We start from the raw sequence: 24,692 nt of genomic DNA on the forward strand, positions 1-24,692 counted from the left end.
ATGGGAGATACAGTTCGTGTTCGTGTGTGGACCTCATTTCAGATCCCAGAGTGTGCGATGCTGCCAAATAAAACTGGCCCCAAATCTGAAGGGATGGACAACACGAGAAACAAGGGCACCGAGATATAAATGTACAGCATTTGTTTATCGGGAAATAGAACTATGCAGATTCTCCCAGTGGGACGAAAGTTGCTGAAATGACTTTGAGGTATCCTGTCATTAAAGAGCTTCTCTTTGTCTCCAACCTATATATGAGCTGAGAGCGCTGAATGTACCAGCTTTGGCCACAAGTCCGACAAATATTCTGCTTCAGATTAACAGCCCGCCGCTTGGCTAAAATAGGAAACAATATTAATTGAGCGGCTGTGTGTGTAACTCACGATTGGAAGAAAAGGCCTTTATTGTTTTTTATTTAAGAACTGAAAGGCAATCGAGAGATTTTCATTGATAAGAATTGATGTTGTCCATCAGAACAAGGGAAATATTCACAAAACTGGGTTTACCTCTGGATTTATTGACGGTTCTGTTGGTGATCTTCAAGGAGATCGCTTCATGTCCAACCACACAGGAGTAAGAGGCGCCGCTGGCCCACTCGTTGGCTGCAATGGATAGCAGGCTGTACACAAAGAATGATCTGCTGCCATTCTCCGCCATCACCTCAGTGTTCTTGTAGTTGACCGGCTTGTCCTTGACGGTCCATTTGACGAAGATCTCTCGGGGGGAGAAACCTCTCACTAAGCAGGTGAGGCTGACCAACCTCTGAGCAGAGACTTCTTCTGCCGAGGGCAGGAGGACAGAAACGGCTGCTTCCCATGGATCTTTCGCTGTAGAACAGTTACAATAAAGGCCAATGAACTGGACAGTTCCAGAGAAAATGGTGGGAGTTTTAATCTAATAAAACAGGCGTATTGAGGTTGTGAGGGTGATTAAATTGGTAAAAATCGGAATCCCGACATCAACCCGACCACTCCTGGTTGCAATATTTTATTTGAATAATATATTTATAGGAGGCTGGAATCCTCTATTTTAACCTCTATTCGGTTTTTAACTGTAGCTGGTCCGGCTAGACATACTGTGTAAATCCCAGCAGTTACAGCTGCACCCAGGTGGTTATTGCCCTTACACCTCCCTCCTGGATCCAGGGTCCCTGCCTAACCCACCCCCCGCGATCCGAGAGCTTCTCACTCGGATTTCAATCCTCCTCTTCTCCCGGGTGGCCTGTGAGACCACCACCACCAACTCGCCTTCTCCGTTTAAATTCGCCAATGTCCCGTAGTTACACGTCAGAGAAATATGCTCTTCGTTGACATTTAACGCTTTATTATTTCCCCTCTGGGGCCTCTCTGGTTTACCATCCCGCAGCAGAGTGAACATAATCTTTCTCTCTGAAATCTTGAAGGGTTAGACTTGAATTTACTGCACAGATCAAGGCGATTTGGCCAACCGGTCTATGCCTGTGTTTATGCTCCATACAAGCCTCAACCTGACTCAGTTCATCTAACGCTAATAACATACCCTTCTATTCCTTTATCGCTCATGGACTTATCCAGTTTCCCCTAAAATACATAACCTCAGGTCAAAGAGTGGGATTACCAAACTGAATGATCAGAGTAGCCATTAAGCACTTTATGTAATGAATTGGCCCTTGAACATGCACCGGAAATATTCACAGTGTCTGACTTATTGCAACAGTCTCCCCGCTCACCCTTTTCCTTGTGGATAGAATCTCTGATAGGAGTCGGCATATCCTGCTGGCTCACCACGCAGTAGAACTTATCCCCACTCAGCGAGTCTTGTGTCGAGATGTTTAAGTTGCTGATCACTATGTTGGGATCCTCACCGGGTTGGACGGCAATCTCTGATTTCAAAGCCTCCTTTTCTCTGGTCCAGGTAACGGTGAGCCCATAAGGAGCGTCAGACACGACGCAGGTTAAGGTCACCGTCGCCTCCCGTAAGTCCTGTGCCAGTGACTGTGATTTTTGAATCGCTGCATGGGACATCCACTGCAAAACAGGAATGAAAGTCAGGAAAAGCTGCATCTTCAGAATCAGGACACAATATTTAGCCTTAACTCGTTCAAGGGGGCTAAATCACTTTTGAGATAGCAACCTCTCGCTGTTGCTTTAACACCGACGTTATTGGAAGGACAATGAATTGGCAACGATTCGGGGAGATCTGTAACATTTCCTGTGTATTTGCTGCCAGAGTCACCTGTAATTGGCTGTGAAGCAAATAACCAGCGTAAAACGGGAATACATTGTGGTGCAATTGTGTTAGGCACTGAATAGCGCTCTTCCTGAAATCCCTTGCTCCTTTATACCCATCTATAGATCCTTGCATCCAAACGCATCTCCGCTGGTTGTAATAGTGAAGCCCAAATAGCCCGAAGGTCAAGAGGTCTACACCAGCATTACTCTCGTTCGAAACAAGTGTCAATTTAATTTCAGGATTTATGGGACAACAGGAAACAAAGCTAAGTTTCTGGTCACTTGCTGTGATCTTTATTGCGGTGAAAATGTGCAGGAACCAGTCACAGCCCCCGTCAGAGGAGAGGTGCAAGGTCCGGAGAATGGAGTTCCAAAGGGTCTTTTGTGGTGGGGCATCATTTTTAATGATGTGAGGTAGTTTGTTAATTTCTGTCATTACTGAACATTTATCATGTCTGGTGAGAGAGAGTCAGAGTTAAATATGACCTCAGGGCATTAATAGCAACATAGGAACAGGAGGAGGCCATTCATCCCATCTATCCTCTCCCGCAATCCAGTTATATCAGGGCTGATCTACACTCAACACCATCTTCACGCCTTGGTTCTGTAACCCTTGATAATCTTGCCTAACAAAAATCTATCAATCTCACTTTTCAACTTTTCAATTGAAACCAAGCTTCAGCAGCTTTTGGGGAGGGAAATCCAGACTTTCTGTGAAGAAATCCTTCCTGACATCACTTCTGCACGATCCAGCTCTAACTTTAAGATTCTGCTATTTGTACTGGACTTTTCCAACAAAGGAAATAATTGTTCTACATCTACTTGATTAATTGTATTTATCTACTTGAACACCTCAATTGTATCACCTCTTAATATTTTCTACTCGTCTCCTCATCATTTTATTTTATTAGTCCCGGTATAATTCGGGTAAACCTGAACTTTATCGCCTCCATGACCAGTATATCCTTCCTGAGGTGCGGAGCCCAGAATTGGACTCAGCGCTCTGAATAGGGTAGATGCCCATTCCAACAGTGGGTTCCAGGACAGTTAGCAGTAAAGGGTTCCAGACTCCGACTGCCACTCCGTATATGATCAGCCAACTCAGGATAAACCTGAGAATAAGGGCACGTTACTCACTGCCTGAAATCAGAGCAGGGGGAAAGCTTCGTTGGCGAGTTTATTAAATCCTGAACAATGAGGAATCCTGAACCAGAAGATCGTGGGTTGAAGTCCCACTCCAGATACTTGATCACAAAATGTAAGCTGAGATTCCCAGTGCAGTACTGGGGGCGTGGTGCACTATCGGAGGTGCCGTCTTTCGGATCACGTGTTAAACCGAGGATCCGTCTGGCCTCAGGTGGACGTAAACGTTCCCCTGGAATTATTTCAATGAAAAGCCGAGGAGTTCTCCCTGGTGGCCTGGGAATATTTATAGCTCAAAAAACACCACTAAGCAAAATATAATCTGGTCATTATCACACTGCTGTTTGTGGGAGATTGCTGTGCACTAAATGATTGCTGCACGTTGTACATTACAACTGTGATCACATTTCACAAATTAATTCATTGGCTGGCAAGCGATTTGGTTCAGACTAAGGTAGCTAAAGGCGCTGTTTCTAGGCAAGTTTGTAATCACAATAATACACAAACTGCATGATTGGAAATTAGGAACAGTTCGGTGCTTTTTACTAATTTCAATAAAAGTCCTGACTGAGATCAACGCTCAGAATGGTCTGTAACCTCCTGGGATTGTACCTCTTACCCGGAGATCTGATGAAGTTACGGCTTTGCGTGACCCCTTCATGAGTGACCTGGCAGGTGTAGACCGAGCCGGTGAACCATTCCTCGGCGGGGACTGTCAGCCGACTGGCCGCCGAGAAGTTCCCGTTCACCTCAAATACGGGAGAGGTGACGGAGCCCGAATCTAGGAGTTGTCCACTCTCCAGCCAATTCACGGTCAGTGACTTTGGCCGGAAATCGATGATTGAACACACGGCGCTTGCATATCTGCTGCTGGTGATTTGTTCAGTAGAACTCAGCGTGAGGAGAACAGTTGGAGGGATGATGTCGCGTTCAGGATCTTCAAGAGAAGACAAATTATTGACAATGCTTGCAAAATCAATCATTAAGAAATGCAAAGTGTCCTTATATTTTAACAGGTTCTTCGCTGTCAGACTAACACTAACCTGGCATTTACAGAGAGCAGAACTGTGCATAGTCTTCTCAGTGTGATCTGAAGACCGGAACTGTGCATAATATTCTTAGTATGATCTGGAGACCAGAACGTTACACGGTATTCCAAGAGTGATTAGGAGACCAAAACTGTAAACAATATTCTTAGTATGATATGGAGACCTGAACTGTGGACAGTATTCTAAATGTGATATGGAAACCATAACTGTGCATAATATTTTAAGTATGATAGGGAGACCAGAACTATACACAGTATTTTAATTGTGATATGGGAGACCAGAACGGTGCACAGTATTATAAGTGCGATAGGGAGACCAGAACTATACACAGTACTCTAAGTGTGATATGGAGAACAGAACTGTACACAGCATTCCAAGTGTAATATGGAGACCAGAACTGTACACAGCACTCTAAGTGTCGTCTAACCAAATTTCTGTCCAAGTTGAACATACCTTCTCATCTTATCACAGTTTGCCCTGTATCCCACATCACTAACCTAGCATTGTGATGGCCTAGAACGACACACCACGTCAAACCTCGCAGTAGATTGTGCTGCTGCACACCTCTGACTCGGTGATGGTTAACCGGCTCTTTTTCGTTCTTCCAGGAAAGGCTGATGATTTTATCTTTCTTTCAGGAAAAGCTGGTGATTTTTGGTTAGTAGTCCATCGCCAAACAGCGGAAGCAGTTTCTCCCTACTCAGCGCACTGTGATCTGGGCTCTATTCCATTCTATTGAATGGACGTTTCTTGAGTTTCCTCCTTCCTCCCACTCAATAAATAATTCGAATTAAATACCATTCCAAAATCCGGTTAATTGGAAGTTTCTCCTTAAAACGGCCCATTTCAATTCCCATTGTAGTACTTGTTATATAACAATGACCTGGACTTGGTTATAGAGAATCCATCTTGAAGTCCGAAGATGAAGCAAAACATGGCTACGTAGCCAATAGTGAGCATGATAGTAACAGACTTGAAGAGGAATCAGAGAGACGAGTGAAATGGGCAGGGACATGGCAGGTGCAATTTAATGCGGATAATTGAGAAGCGGTGCACTTTGGGTGGAACATGGAGAGGCAGTATCATCTAAATAGTATTGTTTTGAGGGGATACAAAAACAAAAATATCTGGATATTGCACCCGTGTCAATATTACTAAAAATGTTCGGAAATGCTCACTGAAAGCCGAATTGTATGCGTTTGTATGTGGGGTTGGGGTTGAAGCCCAGATTCTCAACGAGACAGAATCCAGACTCTCACAGGACCAGGATAGCCGAATGGTTGAGGCGTTGGCCTTAAAATTCAATGGGTTTTTCCCGCGTGGGTTCGTACCCAACTCCTGGTATCTCTTTAATTTAACACGGATTTCCTCCCATTCTGATCAGTGAGACCGGATTTTCATCGGTTGAATCAGCAAATTTCTGTAACAATGTGACACTCTGAACCGATAATGAAATGAAATTGTGAAATGTATCTGTGTCGCTCGGTCTCTGCCTCTCTCTCTCTCTTCAGAGTGTTGTGCATATGTTTGAGTCTTTGTCTCTCTCTGTCTGTCCCTGTTTCTCTGTTTATCTCTGTCTCTCAATCTGTCTCTTTCTCACGGTGCCACGTCTGTTCCAATGGGATTCTCTCAGACTCTTTGCCTGACTGGCTCTCTCTTTCCCATCATTTCGGTCTGTCCATGTCTTTGCCTGTCTCTGTTAGTCCCTGCCTGTAAGCTGAGAAGTATTTCCATCATTTTCTGTTTTAGTCTCTATCGCTCTCTCTCAATCTGTCTCTCTCCTTGTCACTGTCTTTATCATTGTCTTTCTCTCATTCTTTCCCTCTCTCTCTTAATAGATCACACACACACATCTCTGTATATGTATATGTTTGAGTCTTTTTCTCACTCAGTCTGCCTCTCCTTCTCAGTCTCACACTTTCTGTCTCTCGTTGTCTCTATCTCGCTGTCCGTCTCTCCCTGTTTGTCGGTTTGTCTCTGTCTCTCAATGTGTCTGTCGACTTCTCATGGTGTCCAATTCTGTTCACACTGGCTCGATTCCTGCTCTGACAAAACTGGCACTCGACAGTTCCTCGTTAGTATAGTGGTGAGTAACCCCGCCTGTCACGCGAGAGACCGGCGTTCAATTCCCCGACGGAGAGGCAGTTGTTTCAAAATATAGAATTTTACTTCTGTTTCTTGGTAGAGATTCATATTAAAAAGTTCCAGAGCAAGAAAGAACTGTAAAGGTACATGTAGAAGATAGAGCCTCTTCCAGATTTTTAGCAAACGGAGACTTTTTCACGATTCTTTGGCCGTCTGCTGCACAGAGATGGATGACTGAGTTTTTTCTGAGTGTTGTTTACATTGTACATTAATGATTTAGACGAGGGGATTAAATGCAGTATCTCCAAATTTGTGGATGACACTAAGTTGGGTGGCAGTGTGAGCTGCGAGGAGGATGCTATGAGGCTGCAGAGTGACTTGGATAGGTTAGGTGAGTGGGCAAATGCATGGCAGATGAAGTATAATGTGGGTAAATGTGAGGTTATCCACTTTGGTGGTAAAAACAGAGAGACAGACTATTATCTGAATGGTGACAGATTAGGAAAAGGAAGGTGCAACGAGACCTGGGTGTCATGGTACATCAGTCATTGAAGGTTAGCATGCAGGTACAGCAGGCGGTTAAGAAAGCAAATGGCATGTTGGCCTTTGTAGCGAGGGGATTTTAATACAGGGGCAGGGAGGTGTTGCTACAGTTGTACAGGGCCTTGGTGAGGCCACACCTGGAGTATTGTGTACAGTTTTGGTCTCCTAACTTGAGCAAGGACATTCTTGCTATTGAGGGAGTGCAGCGAAGATTCACCAGACTGATTCCCGGGATGGCGGGATTGACCTATCAAGAAAGACTGGATCAACTGGGCTTGTATTCACTGGAGTTCAGAAGAATGAGAGGGGACCTCATGGAAACGTTTAAAATTCTGACGGGTTTAGACAGGTTAGATGCAGAAAGAATGTTCCAAATGTTGGGGAAGTCCAGAACCAGGGGTCACAGTCTGAGGATAAGGGGTAAGCCATTTAGGATCGAGATGAGGAGAAACTTCTTCACCCAGAGAGTGGTGAACCTGTGGAATTCTCAACCACAGAAAGTAGTTGAGGCCAATTCACTAAATATATACAAAAGGGAGTTAGATGAAGTCCTTACTACTCGGGGGATCAAGGGTTATGATGAGAATGCAGGAAGGGGGTACTGAAGTTTCATGTTCAGCCATGAACTCATTGAATGGTGGTGCAGGCTAGAAGGGCTGAATGGCCTGCTCCTGCACCTATTTTCTTTGTTTCTATGTTTCTATGTTTCTATGAATCTCTACCTTGTACTCACAAGGTTTGCACAGGACTAGGGTAGCCGAGTGGTTAAGGCGTTGTCCTTAAAATTGAATGGGGCTTTTCCCGCGTGGGTTCGTGCCCTACTCCTGGTATCTCTTCAATTTGACACGGATTTCCTCCCATTCTGATCAATAAAACCGAATTTTCATCGGTTGAATCAGCAATTTTCTGTAACAATGTGACACTCTGAACCGATAATAAAATTAAATTATGAAATGCATTTGTGTCGCTCGGTCTCTGCCTCTCTCTCTTCAGAGAACTGTGCATGCGTTGGGATGTTTGAGTCTTTGTCTCTCTCAGTCTGACTCACTCTGTCTGTCCATGAAAGACACAGTACTCGTGGCCGAGTGGTTAACGCGACGGAAGAGAAATCCATTGGGTTATCCCGCCAGGTTCGAATCCTGCCAACAACGATTCTCAGCATTTTTCATTCTATTTCACAATTTAACCGGTTCTCTGGCAAACTGATCCTGAGATAAATGGAATAACGTCCCACACCTTTCAACACTGACAGTTTATTCTCATTTTTATTAATCTGCAATATTCACGATACATCCGTTTCAAAAATCGCAAACATCAGTCAAAGTTGCGACAGTGATTCAGCCTGTATATCCCTCGAGATGTCTAAGGCATCTGTGCATGCCCGTTGGTGCGTGCAAATTTTTGGTTATGTGTGTGTGTGTCTCTGTGTCTCTCTATCTCTATATATGGCATGTTCGCCTTCATAGCTGGGTGATTTGAGTATAGGAGCAGGGATGTCTTACTGCAGTTGTACAGGGCCTTGGTGAGGCCATACCTGGAATGTTGTGTTCAGTTTTGGTCCCCGAATCTGAGAAAGGACGTACTTGCTATTGAGGGATTACAGCGAAGGTTCACCAGCATGATTCCCGGGATGGCAGGATTGACATCTGAGGAGAGACTGGATCAACTGGACTGGTATCCACTGGAGTTTAGAAGAATGAGAGGGGATCACACAGAAACATATAAAATTCTGACGAGATTGGACAACTTAGAGACTGGAAGAATGTTCTCGTTGCTGGGGTGTTTGAGACCAAGGATTAAATTCTAAAAATAAGGGGTAAGCCATTTATGACCGAGATGAGGAGAAACTTCTTCACTCAGAGAGTTTTTAACCTGTGAAATTTTCTACCGCAGAAAGTCGTTGAGGCCAGTTCGTTAGATATAATCAAAAGGGAGTTAGATATGGCCCTTATGGCTAAAGAGATCAAGGGGCATGGAGAGAAAGCAGGAAATGGGTACAGAGGTTGAATGATGAGCCATGATCTTATTGAATGGTGGTGCAGGTTCGAAGGGCCGAATGTCATATTCCTGCACCTAATTTCTATGTTTCTATGTTGATGCGTGTATATTTTTGCTTATTGTGTGTGCGTGTATCTGTGTATGTCTATCTGTATGTATGTATCTGTGTATGTGCAAATGTCTGTGGAAATCATCACCATGAATTTGGTACGTCCTGGAACTTTTAAAAAAACTTGGGGAAATAATACGGTTGTGAACTTTGGTTCAGTGGCTCCATTCTCGACTGAAGCAGGAGGTTGTGTGTGTAAGTCCCACTCCTGAGACTTGAAAACATCATCTTGGATGACAGTCAAATGCATTATTTGGGGAATGTTGCATTGTTGAAGCTGTTGACCATCGGCTGAAATTTTAAATTGAAGCTCCATCTGCCCCCTCGGGTGTATGTGAAAGTTCCCAGAGCCTTAGTCGAAAAAGAATCGGAGAGCTGCACCCGTGTCAATATTACGAAAAATGTTCGTAAATGCTCCCTGAAATCCAATGTGTCTGTGTGTCACTGTGGGGGTGGAGCTGAAGCCCAGATTCTCACCGAGGTAGAGACCAACCACTGACATGATCACGACCAGGATGGCCGAGGGGTAAAGGCGTTAGACTTAAGATGTAATGGGTTTATACCCACGTGGGTTCAACCCCGCCTTCTGGTAATTCCTTAATTAAACAGAGATTTTTCCCATCCTGCTCAGTGATACCCGATTTTCATCTGCTGAATCACCAATTTTCTGTAACTATGTGACACTCTGAGCCGAAAAAGAAATGAAATTTTGAAATGTATCTGTGTCACTCTCTCTCTTTAGAGAGCTGTGTTTGTGTTTTCGTGTTTGAGTCTTTGTCTCTCTCTCTGTCTACCTCTCTCTGACCCACTCTGTTTGTCCCTGTTTCTCTGTTTGTCTCTGTCTCTCAATCTGTCTCTTTCTCACGGTGTCTAGTTCTGTTGCCATGGGATTCTCTCAGACTCTCTGTCTGACTGTCTCTTTCTGTCCCGTTATCTCTGTCTGTCCATGTCTTTGCCTGTCTCTGTTAGTCCCTGTCTCTAACCTGATAAGTATTTCCATTATTTTCTGTTTTTATCTCTATGTCTCTCTCTCTCTATCTGTCTTTCCCTCGATCTGTCGCCCTCTTTGTCTCTCTTTTTGTCCCTCTTTTTCTCTGTCATTCCATAACTATCTGCCTCCCTCTCTTTATGGAGCATGCAAATACATCTCTGTGCACGTCTGTGTTTGAGTCTTTTTCTCATTCAGTCTGATCCTCCCTTTCAGTCTCAAACTTTATTTCTCTCTTTGTCTCTACCTCGCTATCTGTCTCTCCTCGTTTCCCTGTTTGTCTCTGGTTCTCAATGTGTCTGTCACTTTCTCACGGTGTCCAGTTCTGTTCGAATGAGATTCTCTCAGTCTCTCTGTCTGACTGTCTCACTCTTTCCCATCATCTCTGTCTGTCTATCTTTTCTGCCTATCTGTCTCTCTTTGCCTGTCGCTGGTAGTTCCTGTCTCTAACCTGCTGAGTATTTCCATCATTTTCTGTTTATATCTTTGCCTCTCTCCCAATCTGTCGCTGTCTCTCTATCTGTCTCTCTCCTTGTCACTCTCTTTATCATTGTCTTTCTTTCACTTTTTCCCTCTCTCTCTTTATTGATCACACACACACATCTCTTTATATGTAGGTGTTTGAGTCTTTTTCTCAGAGTCTGCTTGACTTTTCAGTCTCACCCTTTCTGTCTCTCGTTGTCTCTCTCTCGCTATCTGTCTCTCCCTGTTTGTCGGTTTGTCTCTGTCTCTCAAAGTGTCTGTCGACTTCTGTTCACAGCTCGATAACTGCTTTGCCACAACCCGTATTCTCGTCCGCATAGTGGTGAGTATCCCCGCCTGTTACGTTGAAGAACCGGGTTCAATTCCCCAATGAAAAAGCAGCTTTTTCAAAATGTCGAATTTTACTTCTGTTTCTTGGAAAAGATTCGTATTAAAAAGTTTCAGAGCAATATGGAACAGTAAAGATATAGCAAGAGGAGATGGACTCTTCCAGATTTTTTGCAAACGGAGACTTTTTCAGGATTTTGTGGCCGTCTGCTGCACAGAGATGGATGACTGAGTTTTTTCTGAGTAACGTTTAAAGTGCCAGAGACGCAGTAGTTGTGGCTGAGTGGTTAACGCGATTTTCTAGAAATCCTTTGGGTTTACCCCGCGCAGGAACGAATCCTGCCGGCTCTGATTCTCAGCATTTTTCATTCCATTTTATAATTTAACCAGGTTTTTGCAAAACCGTTCCTAAGATAGGCGGAAGAACGTCCCACACCTTTCAACACTGAAATCTATTTCTCATTGTTATGCAATATCTCAATATCTGCAATATTCAGGATGCATACAGATAGAAAAACGCAAAAATCAGCCAAAGTAGCGAAAGTGATTCAGCCTGTCTATCCCTCTATATGTATAAGGCATCTGTGCATGTCCGTTGGTGCATGTATATTTTTGTTTATGTGTGTGTGTGTGTGTCTCTGTGTCTGTCTATCTGTATCTATGTCTCTGTGTATGTGCAACTGTCTGTGGAAATCATCACCATGAATTTGGTATGTTCTGGAACTTTTAAAAAAGACTTGGGGAAAATAATACGGTTGTGAACTTTGGTATTGGCTTTCGTTCAGTGGCAGCATCCTTGACTGAAAAACGCAAAAGCCAGCCAAAGTAGCGACAGTGACGCTGCCTGTCTATCCATCTATTTGTCTAAGGCAACCTATGTATATCTTGATCTGGGTGTCATGGTACATCAGTCATTGATTGTTGGTATGCAGGTGCAGAAGGCGGTAAAAAAGCCAAATGGCATGTTCGCCTTCATAGCGAGGGGATTTGAGTATAGTTGCAGGGAGGTCTTACTGCAATTGTACAGGGCCTTGGTGAGGCCACACGTTAAATACTGCGTTCAGTTTTGGTCTCCAAATCTGAGGAAGGACGTCCTTGCTATTGAGGGAACACAGCGAAGGTTCACCAGCATGATTCCCGGAATGGCAGGGCTGACATATGAGGAGAGACTGGATCAACTGGGCTGGTATCCACTGGAGTTTAGAAGAATGAGTGGGGATCTCATAGAAACATATAAAATTCTGACGAGATTGGACAGCTTCGAGGCTGGAAGAATGTTCTCGTTGCTGGGGTGTTCAAGACCAAGGATGACAGTCTAAGAATAAGGTGTAAGCAATTTAGGACCGAGATGAGGAGAAACTTTTTCATTCAGAGCGTGGTTAACCTGTGAAATTTTCCACCGCAGAATGACGTTGAGGCCAGTTCGTTAGATATATTCAAAAGGGCCCTTACGGCTAAAGGGATCAAGGGGTATGGAGAGAAAGTAGGAATGGGGTACTGAGGTTGAATGATGAGCCATGATCTTATTGAATGGTGGTGCAGGCTCGAAGGGCCGAATGGCATATTCCTGCACCTAATTTCTATGTTTCTATGTTGATGCGTGTATATCTTTGGTTATTGTGTTTGTATGTGTCTGTGTATGTCTATCTGTATGTATGTCTCTGTGTACGTGCAACTCTTTGTGGAAATCATCACCATGAATTTAGTACGTCCTGGAACTTTTAAAAAAACTTGCGGAAAATAATACAGTTGTGATCTCTGATATCGGTTTTGGTTCAGTGGCTCCATTCTCGACTGAATCAGGAGGTTGTGTGTGTAAGTCCCACTTCTGAGACTTGAACACATCATCTTGGCTGACACTCAAATGCAGTACTTGGGGAATGTTGCATTGTTGAAGCTGTTGACCATCGGCTGAAATTTTAAATTGAAGCTCCATCTGCACCATCGGGTGGATGTGAAAGTTCCCAGAGCCTTAGTCGAAAAAGAATAGGAGAGTTGCGCCCGTGTCAATATGACGAAAAATGTTCATAAATGCTCCCTGAAATCCTATGTGTCTATGTGTCGCTGTGGGCGTGGAGCTGAAGCTCAGATTTCTCACAGAGGCAGAGTCCAACCACTGACAGGATCAGGACCCAGGATGGCCGAGTGGTAAATGTGTTGGACTTAAGATCTAATGGGTTTATACCCGCGTGGGTTTGAACCCCAGTCCTGGTAATTCCTTAATTAAACATAGATTTTTCCAATCCTGCTCAGTGATACACGATTCTCAAATGCTGAATCTCCAATTTTCTGTAACGATATGACACTCTGAGCCGATAATGAAATGAAATTGTGAAATGTATCTGTGTCGCTCGGTCTCTGCCGCTCTCTCTCTTTAGAGAGCTGTGTTTGTGTTTGTGTGTTTGAGTCTTTGTCTCTCTCAGTCTGCCTCTCTCTGACACACTCTGTCTGTCCCTGTTTCTCTGTTTGTCTCTGTCTCTCAATCTGTCTCTTTCTCACGGTGTCTAGTTCTGTTGCAAAGGGATTTTCTCAGACTCTCTGTCTGACTGTCTCTCTCTGTCCCATTATTTCTGTCTGTCCATGTCTTTGCCTGTCGCTGTTAGTCCCTGACTCTAACCTGATAAGTATTTCCATTATTTTCTGTTTTTGTCTCTATGACTCTTCTCCCTCTCTCTCTCTCTGTCTTTCTCTCTATTTGTCTCCCTCTTTGTCTCTCTCTTTGTCCCTGTCCTTTTCTCTGTCATTCCATCGCTATTTGCCACCCTCTCTTTATGGAGCACGCAAATACATCTCTGTGTATGTATGTGTTTGAGTATTTTTCACATTCAGTCTGATCCTCCCTTTCAGACTCAAAGTTTATGTCTCTCTTTGTCTCTATCTCACTGTCTGTCTATCCCTGTTTCCCTGTTTCACACACGCATCTGTAGGTGTTTGAGTCTTTTTCTCGCTGACTCTGACTGTCTTTTCAGTCTCACCCTTTCTGTCTCTCGTTGTCTCTCTCTCGTTGTCTGCCTATCCCTGTTTATCGGTTTGTCTCTGTCGATCAATGTTTCTGTCGACTTCTGTTCACAGCTCGATTACTGCTCTGACGCAACCCGTTCCCTCGTCCATCTCGTGCCGATTATGCCCCCCTTTTACGCGGGAGAATCAGGTTCAATTCCCCGATGGAAAAGCAGCTTTTTCAAAATGTCGAATTTTACTTCTGTTTCTTGGTTTGGATTCATATTAAAAAGTTCCACAGCAATATAGAACAGTAAAAATACAGCAAGAGGAGATTGCCTCTTACAGATCTTTTGCAAACGGAGACTTTTTCTGGACTCTGTGGCCGTCTGTTGCACAGAGATGGATGACTGAGTATTTTCTGTTTTTGTCTCTATGTCTCTCTCTCTCTTTCTGTCTTTCTCTCTATCTGTCTCCCTCTTTTTCTCTATCTTTGTCCCTGTCCTTTTCTCTGTCATTCCATCGCTAATTGCCTCCCTCTCTTTTTGGAGCACGCAAATACATCTCTGTGTATGTATGTGTTTGAGTCTTTTTCTCATTCAGTCTGATCCTCCCTTTCAGTCTCAAACTTTCTGTCTCTCTTTGTCTCTATCTCACTGTCTGTCTCTCCATGTTTCCCTGTTTGTCTCTGGTTCTGAATGTGTCTGTCTCTTTCTCACGGTGCCCAGTTCTGATCGAAAGGGATTCACTCAGTCTCTCTGTCTGACTGTCTCACTCTTTTCCATCATCTCTGTCACTCTATGTTTCTGCCTGTCTGTCTCTCTTTGCCTGTCGCTGGTAGTTTCTACCTCTAACCTGCTGAGTATTTCCATCATTTTCTGTTTATATCTGTCTCTCTCTCTATCTGTCGCTCTCTCTCTATCTGTCTCTCTACTTGTCACTGTCTTTCTCTCACTCTTTCCCTCTCTCTATATATAGATCACACACACATATCTCTGTATATGTAGGTGTTTGAGTCTTTTTCTCACTGAGTCTGCCTCACTTTTCAGTCTCACCCTTTCTGTCTCGCGTTGTCTCTCTCTCTCGATGTCTGTCTATCCCTGTTTGTCGGTTTTTCTCTGTCGATCAATGTTTCTGTCGACTTCTGTTCACAGCTGGATTACTGCACTAACGCAACCCATACCCTCGTCCGTATAGTGGTGATTATCCCCGCTAGTTATGCGGGAGAACAGGGTTCAATTTCCCGACGGCGCAGTAGTTTTTTCAAAATGTCGAATTTTACTTCAGTTTCTTGGTATAGATTTTATTAAAATGTTCCAGAGCAATATAGAACAGTAAAAATACAGCAAGAGGAGATTGCCTCTTCCAGATTTTTTGCAAACGGAGACTTTTTCAGGATTCTGTGGCCGTCTGCTGCACAGAGATGGACGACTGAGTTTTTTCTGAGTAACATTTAATGTGCCAGAGACGCAGTAATTGTGGCAGAGTGGTTAAAGCGATGGACTAGAAACACTTTGGGTTTTCTGCGCGTAGGTTAGAATCCTGCCGACTACGATTGTCAACATTTTTCATTCCATTTTACAATTTAACCAGGTTTTGGCAAAACGGATCCTGAGATAGATGGAATAACGTCCCACACCTTTCAACACTGACATTTTTTTCACATTTCTATTAGTCTGCAATATTCACGATACATACGGATAGAAAAATGCAAAAATCAGCCAAAGTCGTGATTCAGCCTGTCTATCCCTCGATATGTCTAAGGCATCTGTGTCTGTCCGTTGGTGCATGTATATTTTTGGTTATGTGTGTGTGTGTGTCTCTGTGTCTGTCTATCTGTATATATGTCTCTGTGTATGTGCAACTGTCTGTGGAAATCATCACCATGAATTTGGTATGTCCTGGAACTTTTTCAAAAGACTTGGACAAAATAATACGTTTGTGAACTTTTGCATTGGCTTTGGTTCAGTGGCAGCATTCTCGAAGGAAAAACGCAAAGGCCAGCCAAAGTAGCGACAGTGACCCTGCCTGTCTATCCGTCTATTTGTCTAAGGCACTCTGTGTATATCTTGATCTGGGTGTCATGCTACATCTGTCATTGAAAGTGGGCATGCAAGTGCAACAGGCGGTGAAGAAGGCAAATGGCATGTTCCCCTTCATAGCTAGGTGCTTTGAATATAGGAGCAGGGAAGTCTTCCTGCAGTTGTACAGGGCCTTGGTGAAGCCACACGTTAAATATTCCGTTAGTTTTGGTCTCCAAATCTGAGGAAGGACGTCCTTGCTATGGATGGAGCACAGGGATGGTTCGCCAGCTTGATTCCAGGGAGGGCAGGACTAACATATGAGGCTAGACTGGATCAACTCTGCTGGTATCCACTGGAGTTTAGAAGAATGAGAGGGGATCTCATAGAAACATATAAAATTCTGACGAGATTGGACAAGTGAGAGGCAGGAAGAATGTTTCTGTTGCTGGGGAGTTCGAGAACCAGGGGTCACAGTCTAAGAATAAGGGGTAAGCCATTTAGGACCAAGATGAGGAGAAACAGCTTCATTCAGAGAGTGGTTAACCTGTGGAATTCTCTACCGCAGTAAGTTGTTGAAGCCAGTTCGTTAGATATATTGAAGAGGGAGTCAGATATGGCCCTTACGGCTCAAGGGATCAAGGGATATGGAGAGAAAGGAGGATATAGGTACTGAGGTTGAATGATCAGCCATGATCTTATTGAATGGTGGTGCAGGCTCGAAGGGCCAACGGCCTACTCCTGCAACTAATTTCTATGTTTCTATGTTTCTATGTTGATGCGTGTATATTTTTGGTTATTTTATGTGTGTGTGTGTCTGTGTATGTCTATCTTTTTGTATGTCTCTGTGTATGTGCAACTGTCGATGGAAATCATCACCAAGAATTTGGTATGTCCTGGAACTTTTTAAAAAACTTGTGGAAAATAATACGGTTGTGATCTTTGGTATCGGCTTTGTTTCAGTGGCTCCATTCAAAAGGTCGTGTGTGTAAATCCCTCTCCTGAGACTTGAGTGCATCATCTTGGCTGACACTCAAATGCAGTACTTAGGGAATTTTGCACCTCTTTTATGTCTTTCTCTCTCTATATGTCTATAAATGTCTTAATCTTACTCCCTCGATTCAAATCTAGATCATTGATATATACCACAAAAATCAAGGGACCCATGACTGAGCCCTGCAGAACCCCACTGGAAACATCCTTCCAGTCAAAAAACATCCATCATTCATTAGCCTTTGCTTCCTACCTCAAAGGCAATTTTGGATCCAACTTGCTACTTTGCTCTGGATCCCATGGGCTTTAACCTTCGTGACCGGTCTACCATGTGGGATCTTATCAAAAGCTTTGCTAAAGGCCAAATACACTACATTGTATGCAGTACCCTCATCGACCCTCTTGGTTGAATTTTGTGAGGAGGTAATCAGGTTAGTGAAACACGATCTTCCCTTTACAAATCTCTGCTGACTGTCCCTAATTAGTCCTTGCCTTTCTAAATGTAGATTTATCCTCCAATAATTTTCAAATAATTTCCCACCACTGAGGTTAGGCTGACAGGCCTGTAATTACTCGGCTGATTCCTTTCTCCCTTCTTAAACAAGGGTACCACATTAGCAGTCCTCTGGCACCATGCCCAAATCCAAATAGGACTGGAAAATGATGGTCAAGGGATCTGCTATTTCCTCTTTTACTTCACTCAACAGCCTGGGATGCATTTCATCTGGGCCTGGGGAATTTTCTACTTCCAAAGCTGCTAAACCCCTTAATAATCCTCTCTCACTGTTTATTTCATCCAGAATTTCAAACTCCTCCTCGATAACAGTATCTGCATTGCCTCTTTCCTTTGTGAAAACAAGATGCAAAGTATTCATTAAGAATCATAACAACATCTTCCGCCTCCACACAAAGATTACCTTCATGGTCTCTAATAGGCCCTACCCTTTCTTTAGTTATCCTCTTGCTCTTAATATATTTATCGAATTTCTTTGGGCTTTCCTTAAGTTTACTAACTGTTAAGTCCTGACTCTAATGTACTGATTTACACAAGACACATGCTGAAGTCAAGGTCACTCAGGACCTGCACCTTTAATTCCAGGTCTCCAGTGCTGCACTTGCCTGAGATCTCCCTTTATATACCTCAGTGGGACAGGTATGGAATGTCTCCTGCAAGTGCACCCCTGGTGGTAAGGTATGCTTATTGTTACAGGTCATATCCAGTTACAGTCATGTATAGCATGGTAAGATATAGTTATACACAGTAATGTGAGATACATGCATCACCCTCCCCCAAGGTCTTATTGCCTTTATAGATTCAGTCTCTCGGGTGGTCTGCGCTCTCTCGTGGAGCGGCTTTGTTGTGGTTCAGTTGTTTGCCTTGGTGCCTGTTTTTCGTTCGGTGTGATTCATGGTATCTCGCCTGGGCTGTCTGTTGAGACTGCCCTTTCTTCAGGTTGTTCCACCTGTCTGTCCACCAGGTGTGGTGTGAGTTCCATTTGATAGTCTGCCTCTGGTTCTTCAGTGTTATCAGTGAATCTACTTTTTACTTGGTCTACATGCCTCCACCAGGTTTGGCCATTGTCCATTTGTACAACCAGTAGCCTGTTTCCCTCTTTGTCTGTTACTGTTAAGGTGCTGACATGGATTGAGATCTGGTTGTCAGACAGGAAGCAAAGAGTAGGGGTAAATGGGGACTTTTCAGAATGGCAGGCAGTGACTAGTGGGGTACCGCAAGGTTCTGTGCTGGGGTCCCAGCTGTTTACACTGTACATTAATGATTTAGACGAGGGGATTAAATGTCGTATCTCCAAATTTGCGGATGACACTAAGTTGGGTGGCAGTGTGAGCTGCGAGGAGGATGCTATGAGGCTGCAGAGCGACTTGGATAGGTTAGGTGAGTGGGCAAATGCATGGCAGATGAAGTATAATGTGGATAAATGTGAGGTTATCCACTTTGGTGGTAAAAACAGAGAGACAGACTATTATCTGAATAGTGACAGATTAGGAAAAGGGGAGGTGCAAAGAGACCTGAGTGTCATGGTACATCAGTCATTGAAGGTTGGCATGCAGGTACAGCAGGCGGTTAAGAAAGCAAATGGCATGTTGGCCTTTATAGCGAGGGGATTTGAGTACAGGGGCAGGGAGGTGTTGCTACAATTGTACAGGGTCTTGGTGAGGCCACACCTGGAGCATTGTGTACAGTTTTGGTCTCCTAACCTGAGGAAGGACATTCTTGCTATAGAGGGAGTGCAGCAAAGGTTCACCAGACTGATTCCCGGGATGGAGGGACTGACCTATCAAGAAAGATTGGATCAACTGGGCTTGTATTCACTGGAGTTCAGAAGAATGATAGGGGACATCATAGAAACGTTTAAAATTCTGACGGGGTTAGACAGGTTAGATGCAGGAAGAATGTTTCTAATGTTGGGGAAATCCATAACCAGGGGACACAGTCTAAGGATAAGGGGGAAGCCATTTAGGACCGAGATGAGGAGGAATTTCTTCACCCAGATAGTGGTGAACCAGTGGAATTCTCTACCACAGAAAGTTGTTGAGGCCAATTCACTAATTATATTCAAAAAGGAGTTGGACGAAGTCCTTACTACTAGGGGAATCAAGGGGTATGGTGAGCAAGCAGGAATGGGGTACTGAAGTTGCATGTTCAGCCATGAACTCATTGAATGGCGGTGCAGGCTAGAAGGGCCGAATGGCCCACTCCTGCACCTATTTTCTATGTTTCTATGTCCCTGCAAGCCATTTGGGACCCCGGCCATAGTTTAGCACAAACACTTTGTCCCCTATTTCATTCCACCTCCCCTTCGAATTTCGGTCATGGTACTCAGTTACCTTTTGCCGCATAGCCTCAATAATTTCATGCATGTCTGGGAGCTCTTTAAGGTTCGTTTCATCAATAGTTGCATGGGGGGAACCCCAGTCAACGAATGCGGACAAGATCTGTATGCCAGCAGCAGTTGTGACAGGCGGCTCTACAGCGTGGGAACTTGGATTATGAGCATGCCTTGTTTAATGATCTGCACTGCACGCTCTGCCTGGCCATTGGAGGCCGGCTTGAAAGGTGCCGTCGTGAAAGGTGCCGTCGTAACGTGATTTATACCGTGGTCAACTATAAAATTGTGAAATTCTGCGCTAGTGAAGCACGAACCATTATCACTGACCAATATATCAGGAATGCCGTGCATTGCAAACATGGTTCTAAGGCTCTCCACAGTGGTGGAGGTGGTGCTCGATTTTAAAATGGTGCACTCGATCCATTTTGAAAATGTATCAACGACTGCAAGGAACATTTTGCCCATGAATGGGCCTGTATACTCTACATGTACCCGCGACCACAGTTTGGTGGGCCAGGGGCTTAGGGGGGCCTTCCTGGGAGCATTACTAAGTTGGGCACAAATGGAGCACCGACGGATGCAGAGCTCCAAGTCCGCATCAATGCCAGGCCACCAGACATGAGATCTGGCTTTGGCCTTCATAAGGACGATCCCCGGGTGCTCGCGATGGAGCTCCTGGACAAACGCCTCCCTGCCTCATAAAGGCATAACTACTCGGCTGCTCCACATCAGGCAGTCTGCCTCTAGTGAGAGTTCATGCATGCGCCTACGGAAGTGTTTGACCACCTCGGGGCAGGCATCGTGAGCCTCTGCCCAGTCATCGGTTAAAATGCATCTTTTAACTAGAGATAACGTGGGGTCGCTGGTCATGCAGGCTCTGATTTGGCGAGCCGTAATGGGCGAACCTGTGGATTCAAAGGCATTGATTGACATGACCATCTCACAGTCCTGTTTGTCGTACCCTTCTGTGGTCGCCGGGGTAGCCTGCTAACCATGTCGGCACAGTTGTCTGTGCCTGGTCTGTGCCTTATCGTGTAGTCGTAAGCCACTGAATGCGCCCCGAGGTGTTGCCGTTGATCGCCTTGCACTCGGATAGTAGGGACGTGAGAGGTTTGTGGTCAGTTTCTAATGCAAACTTTGCCTCGGAAAGGTATTGGTGCATCTTTTTGACACCGTACATGTACGCGGGCGCCTCCTTCTCAACCATACCGTACGTGCGCTCCGCCCGCGAAAATGACCTGGAGGCATAAGCAGCGCGCTGCAATTTACCCACATCATTGACATGCTGTAAAACGCACCCGATCACATATGCTGATGCATCACACGTAAGGACTAACTTTTTACATGTGTCAAAAAAGGCTAAAACACTCTTGGAACATAGACAGTTGCGTGCCTTATTGAAGCGTCTTGGGCGTCTCCGCAAAACCAATTGCACCCCTTTCTGAGTTGCACATGGAGAGGCTCCAGCAGCGTGCTCAATTTCTGCATAAAGTTCCCAAAGTAATTGAGTAGCCCGAGAAAGGCACGCAGTTTCGAGACATTCCGGGGCCTGGGTGCCAGGCGAATCGCTTCGGTTTTGGATTCGGTTGGGCAGATTCCATCAGCGGCAATCCTTCTGCCCAAAAATTCAACCTCAGGCGTGAAAAACAGACACTTGGATTTCTTAACTCTTAGGCCTACCCGATCCAATCGAGTTAGTACTTCCTCAAAATTGCGGAGGTGAGGGTAGGTGTCCCTGGTCGTGATGAGTATGTAATCTTGAAACACAACCATCCCCGGGATGGACTTGAGCAGACTTTCCATGTTGCACTGGAATATAGCAGCTGCCGACCTGATGTCGAAGGAGCATCGATTGCACACAAAAAGGCCTCGATGTGTGTTGATGGTGGTGAGTAGCTTAGACTCTTCCGTCAGTTCTTGCGTCATATAAGCAGATGTGAGGTCAAGTTTCGAAAAAAGTTTTCCTCCAGCCAACGTGGCAAATAGGTCCTCGGCTCTGGGCAGCGGGTATTGGTCCTGTAGGGAGACTCTGTTTATGGCAGACTTGTAATCCCCACAGATTCGCACGGATCCATCAGGCTTCATGATGGGGATGATGGGGCTTGCCCAGTCACTGAATTCCACGGGAGAAATTATGCCTTCCCGCAGAAGCCGGTCCAGTTCTTTTTCAATCTTTTCCCTCATCACATAAGGCACAGCTCTAGCCTTGTGATGGACCGGTCTGGCATTCTGTGTGATGTAGAATCTAACTTTAGCCCCTTTGAAGGTGCCCACACCTGGCTGAAAGAGATGTTCAAAACGGCTTAGAACTGTTGAGCAGGAGGTCCATTCCTCTGACGACATGGCGTGAACATCATCCCATTTTCAATTAAGTTCTGCTAGCCAACTTCTCCCCAACAGGTCTGGGAGATCCCCGGGGACAATCCACAGGGAAAGTTGGTGCACCATCCCTTTGTGTGTGACTGAGAGCCTGGCGCTGCCAAGGACTGGGACGATTTCTTTAGTATAGGTCCTTAGTTTGGTGTCGATCTTTGTGAGTTTTGGTCTGTTACTTTTGTGCAGCCACAGCTGTTCAAATTGTTGAACGCTTATGAGGGATTGACTGGCCCCCGTGTCCAGTTCCATGTTGATGGGTATCCCGTTGAGTAGAACCCTCATCATAATTGGAGGCGTCTTGGTGTAAGAACAGTGGACGTTGATCATGTTAACCCCCCGTACCTCGGCGTCCCGTGCACTGTTCCAACCGTTTTCTGGTCCGCTTTCCGACCTTTCCGATTCGTATACAAGCCGAGCTGCTGTTTTTCTGCACATGCGAGACAGATGCCCTGTGTAGTTGCAGTTTCTGCAAACGGCATGCTGAAATCGACACCCCCTGGTTGAGTGCCTGCCCCCACATCTCCAACACAGACCGTTTCCATTGTTTCTGAAGGATGAGCTGCATCTGGCTGATCTCCCTTGAGCTTCTCTCAATCTGTTGTTGATTGCTCGCATTGTGGGTTGATGAGGTGTGATTGGCCGTTCATGTGGCCCTTGATTTTGATGGCTTCTGGCGCCACTGTCTGCTGTTGAAAGCCTGCTCTCCTGCCTTTGTCTGTATGTGGGGGTAGCGATTTGTTTCACAATTTGAACCCCTTGTTCTGATGCCTCATTGGTTGTCGTACCTGAATTATAGATCAGCCTCCTTTCTTCTTCGCCTGCCAAGAACGTCTGTGCGACCAGTGCTGCTGCCTCTAGAGTCAAGTTATTAGTCTCTATAAACTTTTGGAATATGCCTGCGTGGCCTATTCCTTCAATAAATAAGTCTCTCAGTACTTCTCTCCTTAGTTTATCGGGGAACTCACATGAATTAGCCAGCCTCTGAAGTTCCGCCACAAAGTCGGGTATTCTTTGGCGCACACAGCGTCTGTATTTGTAGAACCTATGTCTGGCCATGTGTAGGCTGCTCGCTGGCTTCAGATGGTCTCTCACCAGTGTGCTCAACTCCTCAAACGACTTGCTTGCCGGTTTCTCGGGTGCAGGTCTTTTATTAAAGCGCATGTTTTCGAGCCACAGCTGGTCAAGAGATGGGCTCTTCTCTTGTATGCCTTATCGTCGCCCAACCAGTCTTTGGTCACAAAGCTTTGCTGGAGCCTTTCTATAAAGTCATCCCAATTGTCTCCAGCATTGTATTTCTCATTTGAGCTGTTGGTAGCCATTCTGTGGATTCTGTGATCCTGTAACTCATCGCCACTGTTAAGTCCTGACTCTAATGTACTGACTTACACGAGACACAGGCTGAAGTCAAGGTCACTCAGGACCTGCACCTTTAATTCCAGCTCTCCAGTGCTGCACTTGCCTGAGACCTCCCTTTATATACCACAGTGGGACAGGTATGGAGTGTCTCCTGCAAGTGCACTCCTGGTTGTAAGGTATGCTTTTTGTTACCGGTCATATCCAATTACTGTCATGTATAGCATGGTAAGATACAGCTATATACAGTAATGTGAGATACATGACACTAACCAAGTATTTTTCATGCTCTGTCTTAACATTCCTAATATCCTTTTTAATTTTACCTCTTAATTTTCTATATTCCGCCAAAGATTCGACAGTATTTAGCCATTGGTGTATGACATAAGCTTCCCGTTTTTTCTTTACCCTCGCCTGTAAGTCCCTAGACATCCAGCGGGTTCTAGAATTGTTATTCCACCCTTTTTCTTTAAAGTCACATGTTTGGCCTGAGTCTTCCAGACCTCCTCCTTGAATGTTTCCAACTGTTCCGACACTGATTTACCTACAAGTAGCAGTTTCCAGTCCACTGTGGCCAAATCACTCCTCAACTTAGCTTTTCCCCAATTTGGGACATTTATTCGAGGCCTATCCTTGTCCTTATCCATAACTAACTTGAATCTGACTGAATTATGGTCACTGGCACCCAAGTGCTCTCCCACGAATACACCTTCAACCTGCCCAGCTTCATTCCCCAAAACTAAATCCAAAACCGCCCCCTCTCGTGTTGGGCTTGTTACATACTGACTAAAAACGTTCTCTTGAATGCAGTTGAAGAATTCCGTACCCTCTATACCCTTCGCACTATATTTGTCCCAATTAATATTAGGATAGTTAAAATCCCCTACTATTAGTGCCCTAAGGTTTTTGGACTTCACAGCAATTTGCCGATATATTTGTTCCTCTATCTCCCTCTATCTCCCTCCCACTGTTTGAGGGTCTATAATACACGGCCAGCAGTGTGATCACCCATTTTTTATTTTTAAATTCGATCCATGTGGCCTCATTTGATGATCTCTCTTAACTATCCCTCCTCACCGCTGTAATAAATTCTTTAATCGATACCGCGAAATTCTTTTTACCCCCCTCTCTCTCTTGTCTAAAAATCCTGTAACCAGGAGTATTGATCTGCCAAATCTGCCCCTCTTTCAGCCATGCCTCTGTAATGGCTATAATATAATCCTCCCAA

At 44.8% G+C, this 24,692-nt stretch overlaps 1 gene segment (V, D, J or C); it reads right to left on the reverse strand.

Moving 5' to 3' along the window:
• Window positions 1-441: 441 nt before the first annotated feature.
• LOC139235490 (Ig heavy chain C region-like) lies at window positions 442-23,272 on the reverse strand. The segment is given in 5 exon segments: window positions 442-824; window positions 1,706-2,003; window positions 2,095-2,221; window positions 3,963-4,287; window positions 23,077-23,272. Coding segments are annotated over 5 exon segments (1,329 nt in total).
• Window positions 23,273-24,692: the final 1,420 nt, after the last annotated feature.

The sequence above is a fragment of the Pristiophorus japonicus genome, chromosome 23 (genome assembly GCF_044704955.1).
Source record: "Pristiophorus japonicus isolate sPriJap1 chromosome 23, sPriJap1.hap1, whole genome shotgun sequence".
Classification (NCBI taxonomy): Eukaryota; Metazoa; Chordata; class Chondrichthyes; family Pristiophoridae; genus Pristiophorus; species Pristiophorus japonicus.